At 42.2% G+C, this 15153-nt stretch overlaps 1 protein-coding gene across 3 annotated transcripts in view; it reads left to right on the top strand.

Annotated features, from left to right (window-relative positions):
- The window catches only part of CLYBL (citramalyl-CoA lyase), a 2832351-nt gene that overhangs the window by 2409674 nt on the left and 407524 nt on the right, over positions 1-15153 (top strand). For 2 of the 3 annotated variants that reach the window (XM_069637009.1, XM_069637008.1), the window contains one exon: positions 4686-4853. The exons of the other annotated variant lie outside the window; for it this stretch is intronic. In XM_069637009.1, the coding sequence (XP_069493110.1) occupies positions 4686-4853 (168 nt within the window). The remainder of the gene's footprint in view (positions 1-4685; positions 4854-15153) is intronic. 3 annotated transcript variants of the gene reach the window in all.

Genomic DNA, 15153 nt, shown 5'->3' with positions numbered 1-15153 from the left:
ACTAGCCTCACTATTTTGCCAACGCTCGTCTACTAACAGCAAATGAAAATATAACGGAGCAGTTAGCTGAGCCATCAATATCTGTTCATCATGAGCAGTTGAGGTTATATAAAATGCCTCAAGTGCTTTGTGCAATATCCCCCTTCAAACCAAATACCATTGCTTACTGAAGTAACCTCCCACACAGTTCTGGTTTGCCAGTTTCCTGCATCTTCCTCAACCCATTCTCCTTTGGGAAATAATGTTAGGAGAAGCTCCCTGGCTTCCCCAATGTGTACAGTAGTCATTTTAACAATTGGCTTTTTACACTTTAATTAAACTGTTTTTATTCAGGGGCAAAATTACCCTGTTCCTGCTTGATTTCCTCACTCAAATAAATTCTTACACACTCTTAATGTTTTACCTATACACCTTGCTGGAACTCAGGAGTGAAGTATTAGCAGCACTTTAACAAAACAAAGATGGCTTTCCCTCCACCTTAATGCAATTGCATCGAAATGAATAGACTGTCACAATGTACTTGTCCTGGCTCAGGAATTGGAAGCTAAACCCCGGCCCGAGCCCCCAATTTGTAACAGTTTATTGAAAAGTCACCCTCGACACAGGGAGTTCCTTGCCTCCCCACTTAAGTGGTTATGCAACAAACTAACAGATTTTTTTTCTTAGCCCTATCTCAGACACATATAATGCCTCTTGAATCCCTCTCCCCTGAGCTAACAACGAGCCAAGAACCAGGCCGGTGTATGGGAAATATAATGGTATTTATTTAAATTAAAAGTAATAGAAATTAGCACGAAAATATCAAAACCACCACTTCATCTGTGGCACAACACAATCAGCTTCTCTCAGCATAAATACTTCACAAAAGTCAGGTAAAAAGAGCAGACTTAATTCTTAATTTCTGCAAATTTCACCTCACGAAATAAAATAAGTACACTGATCAATACAAAGGCATTTATGTAATGTGCGATTTTTATTTTCCTGCAGGCTTAAAAGGGTAGCAGTAGGATTTCAAGATGGGTAAAAATACATTTGGCAATTATAATGTTGCCCACACTTTTGGTTTAAAATAAACACAGGGGCACTCATTACGACCCTGGCGGAGAGGGGTTTACGCCAGCGTAATGCATGGCGTACCTCTCCGCCAGATTAGGACTTTCCGCAGCGCCATGGTGATTTTTACGCCCGGATTTTCCGGGCGGAAAAATCCATGGCGCTACGGGTCCCCTCGTTAATTACGCCACCGTATTCTACGGTGGCGTAATTATCGCCTTCCCCACTCCCATTATACCCTATGGGGCAAAAATGGGAATGGGGAAGGGTAAATGGGGATTGGGGACTTACCGCCCCGCCAAGGTCGGAATGGGGCGGTAAGTCCGCCAACCCCCATGACGGAGTTGGCAGCTCTGCGCCATGGTCCATGGTGCAAATTGCACCATGGATCTCCGCCAGGGTCGTAATGAGGGCCAGGGTGATTTATCGCTTTGTTTTTCAGACTCACCGCCCCCCCCTCCCGCTTTGGTCTAGGTTAGGAAGTCAGACAGAAAAATGTGAATGTTTTGGGGAATTCTGGATTTCAAACCCCCCTCTCTGAAAGGCCTGTGTTCGAGAAGCTGGATAAAACAGTTGGACTGATTAAAGAACAAAGACACCCCCTTCCTTAAGAAGTCAGGCCAGCTGGACAACAAGGATTACCCAATTAATATATAGGCTATAGTGTTCAGGAAACACTGGAAAGTGAGCTTTGTTAATTTCAAATTTTAACAAAATTCACCCCGTAATGTTCTGCCAAATGGGAAATTAATTAAATTAATAATTTTTGTTACATAGGCAAAGAATCTGCACAGTTCTGCTCCCTGCCCACTGTAAAGGGAAGGGATTCAAGGCAAGCAGACTCCCTCACCTTTTGGTTTCCCAGGGCTCAATTCTACTTACATAGCAAGATTCTGTTTAAGGTTCAGGAAAGCCAGCTGCATCTCAGGACACTCTGGAAAGATAGGGCAAGGGTCTGGCCACTCCACTCTCAAAGATGGCCTACCGCTCTTCGCCATAGTACCCAGTCAGCGTTGAGGCCTTGCTAGAAATAGACAGCTCCACCCAGATGCACTCTCCGCAATCTCTTCTGGTATCTCCTTACATCTGTCAGATGGTAAATTTCAGCAGCCTGCCTGGTGGTCTGTCTATTGTTTCTGTCTCTCCTTTTTCTGTCCGTTGCCTGTCCTAGTGCAGTCCCCCTTTATATATCAGCAATGACACCACCAATTGTACAATCTTGGGGAAGTACCATGCAATAATCCCTACCATTGGGATTGGACAGTTACCCTTCTCTCTCCTCCAAAACCCAGCCTCCAAGTCAGCATTGGTTTAGAGGTCTGGAGCAACATATGCCCATTCCCATTTGTCATTATCCTTTGTTCTTTCACTTATTGGCAAAAAAGTAGTTATGTACCACATCATCATAATTTTACTAGCAACTGCCAAACTAAACATATTTTTTGTTTTAGCTACTCATTTTAATATCAATGTTAAAGGTATTTATATAGTGCACAGTCACCAACGGAATTGGTACTCAGGTGCTCAGGTGGATCTGCAAACAAGGTGGTGGTGTTGGGTTAGTGTGCTGAAGAAGGCGTAGGAAAGTGAGAAGATGGTGTTCTGTTGGCAGCTTCAGTTCGGTTTTCACCGTGCGCTGAGCTTGGGCGTGAATATCGGATCGATGCGAGTCCTCGTGTGCTGTTGGTGCGATTTAGGTGTTGATTGTTTGTTGTTGCAGTGTGGTTAAGTGTGTGAGGATTGCTGCTGCGAGAAGTGGTTGTGTGGGTTTTTGTGTGAGTTAATCATGGGGAATTAGAAAAAGCCGACCACCAAATCTCTATCATGTAGCATGGACATGTGGTGCCTTTCTGGCGTTTTCATAGAAAGCACAATAGTTATGAATATGCAAGTTATTAAGCATATTCCTAATTTCATTTTCCACCCGCTCACCAACACTCACATTTGGAACATGTTCAGATCAGCCAGAAACCTAGTTTATCTGGCCATTACAGTTCCCAGAGTCACAGGAAGATGAATTGTATATCCCCAAAATCGCCTGGAAATGACCTAAAAAATGGTACATAGATGAAATCTATCCGCCTTATGAAGACTGAGAATAAGGCATAAATGATAAGTTATTTTTAATAAATTGTGAGTCTTCATTTGGGACAAATGGCCTTTTTCTGCCTTCCGGCCATTTGTTTTCACTTGGTCAGTCTGTGTCTTTGTGTTGGAAGCTTGCTCTTTGAAGTGGCTGCCCCCATTTTCACACATTCTAGCCATGCTCCAGCCAAGCGGTAACTTTTCTTGGAGTCAGTGCTTTCAGAGCCAGCAGGTGTGGAGAACACTGAATTTCAATAACTTTTAGCAGGACATTTTATTGCGGTTGTTCATTAGATGGGAGATGTGACACCCAGACTGGAAGTGGGAGATGTCTTTGTGAAGTTTTGCTCACAGCCAAAATGGGCTGACATTTTGTTCATGAAGACAACGTGACTCTTCAAATGTCACTAGAGTTTTGTGGGTGAAACATAATATACATTTCTCTTTGTCAACCTACACATCATGTTTTATTTTCCTGACATTTTTCTGTGAGCAGTGATATCTTTTTAACTTTTACTTTTTTTTAAAAAAACATTTTTATTTGCACACACGTGCAGGCCGTTTTTGTTTTCGATGTTTCAAAATCCTGATTTCCATGTGACAGGGATCTTTGATGTCTCTTTCTTTGTAAAATTAAAATGCTGTTTGTCCATTGGTAATGACAGGTAGGCCCCTTTCCACATGGCTCTTTAACTTAACTTGAAAAACAAAAGCAAATGCGAAGCCGTTTTTGTTTGTGTTTAAAATCTTGCTATTCATGTGAAAGGGACTTCTGTTTGTGGCCTTTAAATGCACCCCACACCATAGGTTTTCAGTCCTAAAGACCACACCTCATCCCAAAATGTTACTAAATGATGTTTCAGAATTCAACCCCTTCAAAATAATTCTTGGTAGGTGCAAAATTCTCTCAATTTTACACAAACAAGAGAAAATTGGAGATGGTGTAAACAGTGTGAAGCAAATCAACGTCAAGGTCTGCCGCCTTCTAGAGCAGATGCACCAGCATGTCTCCTCTGTAGCAGTAGCTATTATCTGATATGCGCTGACACTGTTCTACTTAATTGCAGCATGTCTGAAATGCAGATCGGGAAAGGAAGGACAGAACATTTCTGTTAAACGATTTATTCCCACAAGACATACAGATCCAGGACAAATGAATCCCAAAAAATATCTAGCGCGGAGTAGTTCGATATGCATATGACAACGTGAAATATGAAAAATAAATACACTGTAATCGTGGGCAGAATATTGTGAACCAAGACAATGGATTGAAGTAGCAATGCAGTGGAATTGCCCTAAAAATCCTTTGTATGCAATATTATATATGTGTATCCAATTATATTGTTAATGTTTTTAATACGCTTTATTTACTGTGCTAACGAAAGAATGTTCATGAAATCGTTTAGAATCACGTCTCCTTTAATTATTTTGTGATGATTCTTCTCTAACTAGTTTTTGATTCCTTGTATATTTAGGGGTTCTAAAAACAAAAGTCCAGTTTCTACAGACCCACTTAATAAAGCAGCATTGGAATATTTTCTCCCCAGGTGCAACAAGTAGTAAAGAAACTCAAGAGCTGCAGTACGCCAGGCAGCATATTATCGTGGTGGCAAAGGCCTTTGGTTTGCAAGCCATTGATCTCGTTTACATTGATTATAGCGATGCAGACGGGCTTCGGAAGCAATCAAGAGAGGGGGCCTTAATGGGGTTCACTGGTATGTATTATGCTGAACATGTTTCCACTTTGAATTCATTTATTACTTGCATTCGTATAAAATGACGGCAGGTGTGCCATATTTTCCTCTTCACATGTGATATTAGGTCTCTGCGTATTAGACTGAAGCATTGCGTTAGGTAGGCATAGAAAATTCAAATGTGTGCCCTGCTGTGAAATCATCTGGCCCACGTGAATCTATTTGCGTACCTACTGGACATTAACCAATGCCAGCGCAGCTTTTCTTTCACAGGATTGTATAAGTGTAGTGCCCTGGTGCAAGTGATATGCTACCTCGCTGCACATTCCAGGTGCACTTACCGCCGGGTTTGGACATGTGTTTTTCAAATCACCATGAACATGCTGTGAACTGCTGTAATGTGCAACCTGCCCTGCATTCTCGCTCGGTGTAACCACTCGCTGGACATTGTGTAGCTAGAAACTCTGTAAACCTCTTTATTAGCATGAGATGTATGACGGAAAAAATGGTAGTCATAAAATGGTTCACCCCATTCCGGAGAGAATGTAATTTATTTATTTTTTTTACAAATTTTAACTCGACGACTTAGAAACATCTTTAAAAACCATTTTCAGAATTTCTGAGCCATCTCATTATTTCCTCCCTTTGGTTTTTATGCCCTGGCCCTGTTCCCGGACAGCACTAGTGCTAGCTATGACACCTATTGGTGTTGGCAGACAGACGATTTCTGCAAGTCCTATAATGCAGGCAGGTTTCCTATATATGGTGCCCAGGACTCACAGGCATCCTTCTGAGCAGGACACGGAGCCAGAATGTGTCTCTGGAATGAAAAAAAAAACGTTTTATATAATGCAGCAGTCGCTGCACTACAGTTGAGTATTGAGATGCATTGGGAACCAGAAAAATAAATTGCTATTAACCTTTGACTCGCATGACGGATTTGGCTGTCATTTTGCAAACAAAAGGTTCGTCATGGGCCCCCTCCATCCCACCAGACTGGAAATTGTGGGAAAGATCTGTTGTTTCAGCCCATTCCCCCATTCATTTGCCCATAGAGAAAAGTACAAATTTTGCTCCACGCACAGCCAGAACTGCTCGATGAAATTGGACTATGTACAAAACAACTTGGGCATGAAGCGTTTGTAACGGTTTATTGAGAGGTCACCCTCCCTAGTCAAGGTGTTAGCCAACAAACTGTTTAATGTCAATTCTTTGTTCAACCCTATTTCAAATTGATCTGATGTCCCTTGGATCCTTCATCCTGTGCCACCAATGAGCCAAGAACCAGGCCGGTGTACAGGAAAGGTATTTATTGGAATTATAGATACTAGAGATTGCACTAAACTACACACGCCACCTTCTTTGTGGCTCACAATTTCACTTCTTTACATAAATAAATCACACAAGTAGGTTGGGAAAAGACAAATCACAATATTTTACTTTAGCCCGACTTCCAGTCAAGAAATATTCAACACTGGTCAATGAACAAAATCAATTTACATATGCAGTCCTGTGCAATTTTGATTTTCCTGTGCGCTTAAAAAGGCAAGTGGTTTGATTTACAGATGTGTACAAATGCATATGGCAATTATTATTTCACCCACACTTTTGCTTTGAGATACACACAGGGTGATTAAGCAGTTTGTTTTTCAGACCCCCCCCCCCCCTCACTTAAAGTTCTGTATTGGGGAAGTTTGAAAAGAAAATTGGGATGATTTAGGAATTTAGGAAATCAACCCCCCCAACCCCCTCCTCCACTTATATGCCTCTGGTGGGGAAGCTGGATAGAAACATTGGGATGATTTAGGAATTTTGGATGTCAGACCCCCCCTCCACTTAAAGGTCTGTGGTGGGGAAGCTGGACATTGGATTTTAGTTTAGGCACGAGGGCACCCCTCTTCCTTAAAGAAGTCGGGGTGATAGGACAAATAGGATTACCCAATTAAATTGTAGGCTATAGTTTCAGCGTACACTGGGAATGAGCTTTGTTAATTTTGAATGTTAACAAAAATCACCCCGGAATGTTTTGCTAAATGTGAATTAATGACATTATATTCAGTCAAAAAGGCTAAGGATCTACACCGTTTTGCCCCTTCCTGCCCACTATACAGGGAAAGGATTTAAGGCAAGCAGATTCCCCACCTTTTGGTTTCAAATGGCTCAATTCTATCACGATACCGGTCTCTGATGACGTGAAATCTCTGGGGGTCATTTTTGACCCCAATTTCAAACTTTAAAAAACATGTGTCCCAATATAAAAGCTCCAACTGTGCTTACATGGCACAGCTCCTCTGGCAGATACGCCCATACTTGTTAGAAGGAAATAGAGCATTAATCGCAGCAGCCACTATCAACTCTAGGCTTGACTTTTGTAATCTGAACTTCACAAAATGATGTAAATAGACACCAGACCAACTAGAATGGCGCAGTTAGAGTCGTATGCGGCATGAAGTGTCGAGACCATTTTACTCCCGCACACACAGAGCTGCATTGTCTCCCTGTCTGCAAGAGAATCAATTTGAAAGCATTACATCTGGTTTATAAATGCCTGGCTGGTGACACCCCTACTTACCTTAGTTCACAGATCAGCAGTCTGCCTTTCCGACTCACTCTGCGATCCAATAAAGAGGCTTTACTGAAACAGCCACGCTTCTGATTGTAAAGGTTTGGAGGCTCCAGTTTCAACTCATGGGCTCCAAGGGTTTGGAATGCCCTACCACAGCCACTTAGCTTCCATCAGTCGCACAATTTAAGAAAGCACTGAAGGCCTATCTCTTCGATGCGGGAGGAGATTAGGAAGATTGAAGCAACCAAATCATCTTGTGCTATCTTTGTTTTTCTTGTTTGTATGTTTTGTAAGCGCCCTTAGGCCTGCAAGTGTGTTGTCGATATACAAAAACCCAATAGAATAGAATTGAATTCTATTTACATTGAAAACCTCAGTTTAAAGTTCAGGAAATCCAGCTGCATTTCCGGACCCTCTTTGAGGACTGGGCAGGGGTCTTTTCACACCACTCTCAAGGATGGTCCACAACTCTGCACTATAGCCGAGTCAACTTTTAAGTCTCCCCAGCAAAAGACCACTCCACTCAGATGCAATTTCAGCAAATCTCCTTTGGTGTTACCTTGCGGCTGTCATTTGGTAATTTTTAGCAGCTCTTCCCTTCTCTATACTTTATATACCAGTGGTGACATCATCAGGATTTCAATATTGGGCAATTCCCTGCAAGAATTCTGGCAACCAGGATTGGACAGTTACCCTTCTCTGCCCCCCCCCCCCCGTCCAGCCTCTAGAACATAAATATGGCAACTCCCATTTGAAATCCCCTTTTTTCATGTCATCTTGTTGGCAAAAAGTAGCGATGTGGCAAAACTTCATAATATACTAGTAACTGCCATGCTTCCGCTAATCATGGGGAATTCAATAAAAAGATAGCAGGGTCTACACCATGTTGCTCGATCGTGTGACATTTTTCTGCCGTTAATACAAAAAGATTAATAGTTGTGAACATGCAATTTACTCGCCAAATAGCTAATTGTACCCTCCACTAGTTCACCAACCAACGTTTGGGACATGTTCAGAGCAGCCGGAAACATATTTTTGCTTGCCATTACAATTCCATAAGTCGCAAGTGAATGAATTTTATTTCAACAAAATCACCTGGAATTTATTTTTAAAATGACACATACATGAATGCAGTACGACTTGTGGTTGGTGAAAAAAATGCATTAGTTATGATACTCCTTTTAAACCAATGGGAAATATTCATGTTATACAAATGTGAGCTCCCCTTCCCCCAGGCCATTTGCCATTCCTGGCCAGCATGTGACCAGAGTTTCTTTGATTGTGTTTTATTAGCCTCTTTGTTGTTTGAAATTGGTAAGCTGCAGGTTGTAAATTCTCATGATGAGTTGGCTACACAGAGATCTCCCACTGCAGGTAATGAGCTTGGCTGGCTCTGTGATGTAACAAGGCCATGCTGACATCAGTGTTAATCAGGTCCTGAAAAGACAGCACAGCCTGTCTGATATTTGCCAGTAAAGTGGCAACACAGAGGATGTGGTATGCAAAATGCGAGGCAACCCAGCTTTTATTAATAATATGCAAATGTTGGGGGAAAAACAAGATTTACAGCCAAGCTCACTCAAGATTCTCCAATGTTTGAACAAGAAACAGCAGTTTATATAGTATGAATGAGTCACTTCTGATGTCATCATGATTACCAAGTTACAAAAAACTATCACTACTGATCATTAGCTCTCCTTGCTAAACTACATATATTTTATATATGTCCCACAATAATGATTGGATGGCCCCCTATGTATGGTCCCATCCAGGAGACACCCCATTAAATGTGCTACATCACCATTCTTAAATATCATTGGCTGGCACAAAAACTACTTATGCAGTGGGGTAGCGATACAGGTTTATCGGTTGGCATGTGGTGAAGCTATCCTTGAACTGATGGGCATGAAGAAATTTGGATGCAGATGGGGGAGAGGAACAAGTGTATCACTCTTTGTTCTTAGTTAAATACAACAGCCCATGTTATCGCTGCCATGTCGTCTCTCTCGAGTTCTAAGACTTCTGTCCTTGCAGGTCTGCCTGCGTCGGTCTTCTTTCTCCTGCTCCAGTGAATGTGATATTTTGCCTTGGCACGTTATGAATAACTATTGTTATGAGTCATTTTACCATGACCACGTTTAAGAGTTCCCTTCCTGCATACATTTTTATTTTAGCTGCATCTGTGCTTGTGTGTTAAACCTAGCTGATTGGCTGGGACACAAATCTGTCAGCTACTAGGATATTTCCTGGGCCACTCATTCTGTCCCGTGGTCTTCAGAAACTGCTTGCATATTATTGTAACTAATTAATTGATATTGTTGAACGCTCGCAGCCGTAGACACTGATATCTTGTGCACCTTGTTCCTTCATGTACAACTCCTCCTTTAGCGTTGACATTCCTTTGAGGCAGCTAACGTCCAACCACTGCCTCTCTACACTCCACGTCTGGTCGAGTCATTGCCCATTCCTTTATTTTTTCCCATCACAGCTACCTCCTTGTACTGTGTATGCTGCTGGACTACATGTCGTAAACCAGCACTCATCATTCTCGTTACATTAAATCCAGTGCTCTGTGTAATTGTGGGTATCTTTTGGACATGTAAACAATGCCCCAGGCAGTATAACTGGATGACCCAGTGGGTCCATGTGGCAATAATTTTCGTCTTCAGTTTGAGTGCACTGATGCACAGTGTCACCAACATTAACCATTATTGTCATTTGGAGTGCCTTTTCACCAGCCTTTTTACATTGGCTTATTGCTTTTCTCAAAATGCAAAATGCTATTAGGACAGTACCAAGATTGCCAACAGTTATTAGAATGCATCTGTCAGCCAGCTAGGCATCTAGGAGAATAGGCAACTGAACCAGCTCCCATCCTCAATGTCATCCACTTCCTCCTCCATGTTATCAGGCAGCTCTTGCAAGGAATATAGGGCCTGTGTCAAGGTCCCAATCGCCTCATCGTGTGCGGGTTCAGACTTACAGCAACTTGGCCTATCTTTGCGCATACTCCTCCCTCCATAGCTGTGAGGAGGTCCAGAACATATCTTTTCTGTAGGGTCATCAGTCTGACCGCTCTTAGGTCCTCCTTAATGGCATTGAAGCCGTTTACTGTGGCATTAATAGTTTGTAACAGTTCCCACCTAGTTATCTCGATCGAGTGTGCGTTTGCTGCCGCTTGCAGGCCATGCATTAGATAGGATGTGAGGAACATTGTTGTTTTACCAAATAACGTATGCTGTTCTGGTATTTCCTCGACTGCAGCAGTGGCCTTATTGGAAAGTTAGTATGTTTTTCTCGTGTGCCTTAGGCCTCGGGATCTTTTCTTCCTGTTGTGTGCCATTGAAGGAAAAGTCCCAATGTCATCTTCTCTTTGTGGTACTATCAATGCTGGTGCATTCAGTAATAATATTGTCCATATGCCATATTGGGTGGAAACTGCATATAAACTCTTCCACCACAGTCCCAGTAATGGTCCATGAGTACAGCTCTGTCAACCTTCATACCAGGTATATCCATAATGTGTTTGCACCTTTCATTGTTACCAAGCTTCACAGACCCATTATTTCTAAAGCATAACGTTGGTGCTTGTAGTTTAGTTCTGGGTAGTTGTCCTGCTTCATCTTCCACTCATGTTAAAAATTCGGCAGTTTGTTTCCATTCTTCACGGCACACTCTATCTGCTTTTTTTTAATCACTTCTGCCATTACAGATACCACTGCCTCTGCTTGTCACCCCATTATTCTTTGAACCCATTCCCTTATATTAGCAATTGAGTTATTTTGCGGGGATGTACATGATTATACTGCGAAATTGTTGTGAACATGTCACAAAAATGTCTCATTCGGAATGCGCGCCGAAGTGTAATCACACATTAGTTTCCCCATGTGTTATTTTCCTAATTGCTAATATATGTTCTTATGTAGTCCTTCATGTTTGATTCCCTGCTTCTATGCATTAAAATAGCAGGTGTTTAATTTTTGCAAACATTAAACGGCACACATGCATTTTATTCCCTCAGAAGAATGAAAGGCAAAGGGACCTTCCCACGGTATTCAAACTTGTTATCTTGATGATTTGCTTCCAATCCAGCAAATACAGTAGCAGAAGTCCCTCTTCTGGCAAACTGATGCTAATGCCACTGATCCAAATACAGGCAAGCCCTTTTTGTCATTGACCATGCAGAGGCGGATTTAAGATAAAGGTCCCCATACACAAGAATGACTCCCCTGCAACCCTCAATCTAATTATAGCGAACGATGGAGAGGGGGACACCCCCGCTCCACCTGTTCACTATAAAGAGATAGTATGGTATAATTGTTCAGCATTTTGGCAGTACGAAGTTTTAGTACAGCCGAAATTCGAACAATTATACCATGCGTTCCTTTTTTCCCCAAAATGTTATACTGCTACCCAGTTGAGGCAATAAGGTATCTCATTTCGCTGGGCATCTCTACAGTTTAATATTTGGTGATCCACTATTTGGACATCTCTTCTCTTTGGGCCTGATAACGTGTACATGAGCACTTTACTTTTTATTCTCATACTCTCCATCATGTGTGCCTCTTTTACATAATTGTCTACATATGGGAATTCTGATCCTGTGAAATACTTTATCATAGCCGATTGTCTTTGAAACTGTCCTCTGGCCCAGCACACTGCAAGATGTACTAAGCAGTGTGCTCTGGATTGAGTTACTTCTTGAGGTATAAATACTCCAAAGGCTGTCGTGGCATAGGGGATAAGTGAGCAAACAAAGCAGCTCTCACTCGATCTCGCTCGCCCTGCCTTCTCCATTAACCTATACCACGAGTTTCTTTCAATATTTTATCAAAGTACCTTTTCATGTAATATTCCTCATCTGCAATACTTCTCCTAACAAGTACTTTCTCCACAATTGGCCGAAATACCATTTTACTGCTCTAGCTGAAAATGTGCCTGTTTTTTTACTTCTTCACTAACGCTATGCCATAAGGACACATTTACACTTTCATCATCAATCAAATTCAGTATGACATAAAATAGAAAATAAAAACAACCAAAGAAAAAGAAAAACAGAAGGATCATAATAACCATAATGTCATACAGTTTGTAACTGTGTCCTGTGGCGTATTGCTTGGGGTGTTAGGAGCAAATGAAGAACATGGGGATATAAAAACATTTTTACAGGTTACCTAATACCTTGTAATAGTGAGTTGTTACATTGCAATAGTGAGTGCAGCAAGCTGTATAGGTTTTCAACAACAATAATAATGATTATGATCAAATCATTTTTTTTCTTGAAAGCTTTTGCAACCAATGATAATGATAATAAAAAAGAAAAACGTTTTTTTTCTAACCACTTCCAGCATTATGTGGTACGTTAATAAAAATATAAAAGTGTAAAAATAGTCCCAAAAATATAAAAAATAGTCCTGTATACTAGACTGGTGATATATTTGAAAGTGTTTGAATCAAACTCCTTTGTTACTGTTCTAGTAATAGTTCAGTGTCAATGTTCCTCAAGTGGTGCAACCTAAAGTATGTTTCCTTCATTCTTGAGTTCCGTATTCTTGTCACGTTCTTGCTCAGCACACGTTTGGGCTCTGGTCCTGGATTTGTTATCGTGCTCTTCTCCCTCAGGATCCTGCCACGGAAGCGGCACCTTGTATGGTTTTATGTCAGCGATGTGAACCCAAGCTTTGCGGTCTTGCAGCTTCACTGACGTGGGAGTACAGTAAGTCATAACATGGGGAACTGTGAACCTCGGGTGCTGCCACTTATGTACAAAATTGCGGCATAGCACAAGGTCCCCAGGAAATAATTGGAGAGATGGGATAACTGTGGCAGGATTCAATTCTGTCTCGTCTTCTTCTGTGACTTTTGCGATAACCCCCTGCCTTTCCTTTACCCATCAAGCAATGACAAAGAGATGCATTTAGTCATGGACATCAAATAGTCATGTACTTCATCTCCTAACACTGTCAGAGCACTTTGGACATCGATCTGCGCGGGCAGGGTAATGGGCAAATGCATCCTGCGACCTGTCACCATCTCTTGAGGAGTCAGGTGATGGTATGAGCCTGGCTGATTGCATAGGACAAAAAGTGCCAACGGGAGGCAGTACAGCCAGTCATTATGCGCCGTGTCTTGCAATCTTGCTATGCAGTACTTCAGGACGCCATTGAGGAGCTCCACAACACCATTCGCTTGCAGATGGTAGGCCGAACAGAGCTTATGCCTGATGCCTAGTAGGGATGTTATTTTTGCAAAAAGCTAATTTGCAAAATGAGGTCCATTATCGATCTCAGCACCTCACACACTCCCCATCGGGGCAACAATTCACATATGAGGAATTCCGTGGTTGACATGGCATTTGGGTGGGTGCATGGTCCTGCTTCTATCCATCTGGAGAAGGGACACACCACCACAATTAAATATTTGAACCCCCTGCATGTTTGGGCCATATCAATGTAATCCACATGTACGTGTCAGGATGGGGCAGTTGGGCAGGGTATTGTTCCTCTCTGGGTCCTAAGTGTATGGCCTGCTGTATATTTCTGGCAGGTTGCACAGTTAATGAAGTTTGCCATGTGTTCTTTGAGGTTGGGCACAAACCACTTACTGGAAATCTGCAGTGCAGTGCACTCTTTGGAAATATGTGCTGGATAATGCAATTGATCCAGTGCTACTTTGAGTAACTCTAGTGGCATTAGAGGCTTCCCTGTGTTTCCCTGTCGCCTCAGACAATCTATGGGGCACAATGAGCAGCCCCTCTTTTCCCACAATTCCTGCTCTTCTGGTAATGCTCGGCCTTGTATCTCTATTAACTGTGCTATTATTGGAAGTGCCTTGTAACTTCCAGTTACTGCCATAATTTTTGCATGTGGCTTCATGGACTTTGGTACCTCCACTATGTCTGGCATATACGCTGCGCGTATGGCCTCAGTGTCTGCTGCTGCGTTTCCACAGGAAATTAAATCTGAGCGTCTGGTGTGTGCTAAACACTTTACCATAGCGGCCTCTGATGGTTTGGATAAGGCAGAAATCCAATTTTTTTAACTGCAGCATGCTGCACGGGTGTACCGTCAGCGCATAGGATGCCCCTTCTTGTCCATCATGACAGTCCAAAATGCACTGTGGACGTCAGATAGGCGGAGTCAGAGGACACTGTAGCTTCCTCATCCTCATGTCCCTCAGGTGCCATAATTATTGCCACTAATTCTGCTGCCTGTGCTGAAAAATGCACAGGTAGCCTTATGCTTTCAACGCTCTCAAACTCTCCATTGTCTTTTGCTCCTACTACAGCAGCTCCCGTAATTCTTGGCTCTGAACTCTGGTCTATTGCCAACTGCCATCAACGCATACTTTTACTCCTGTTTCTAAGGCGACCTCCTTGGTGCAAGTTATCTCATCATAATAGTCTGTGTATGTTTTGCAGTCATGGACATAATCATCTTCCTGCATGGTGTCTGCTATGTATTTTTCTGAATTTACTGCATGACATCTAATCATCTTAATAGATGGATTTGTTAGGATTACCTCTTATCCCGAGGCCCTCTGTGTAGTCCATGTAATTCTAGGCTTCTCCAGTATTGCAAAAAGCACATGTTCCACGTATAATGTTACTGAGCAGCCCATTGTCACAGTGGACAATTTCTTATTTACAAATGCTGCTGCAGCCAAAGCTTGTTTACATGAGTCTAATAGCCTGCTGTAATATGCCAAGGGTTTGTGTCCCACCGAAGTTTTTGTGTGAGGACAGCTGTCATCCCT

Source organism: Ambystoma mexicanum, chromosome 7p (assembly GCF_040938575.1).
Source record: "Ambystoma mexicanum isolate Mex_15411 chromosome 7p, UKY_AmexF1_1, whole genome shotgun sequence".
NCBI lineage: Eukaryota > Metazoa > Chordata > Amphibia > Caudata > Ambystomatidae > Ambystoma > Ambystoma mexicanum.
The sequence above is the reverse complement of the archived record's forward strand: the minus strand, read 5'-3'. Positions and strand labels throughout refer to the sequence as shown.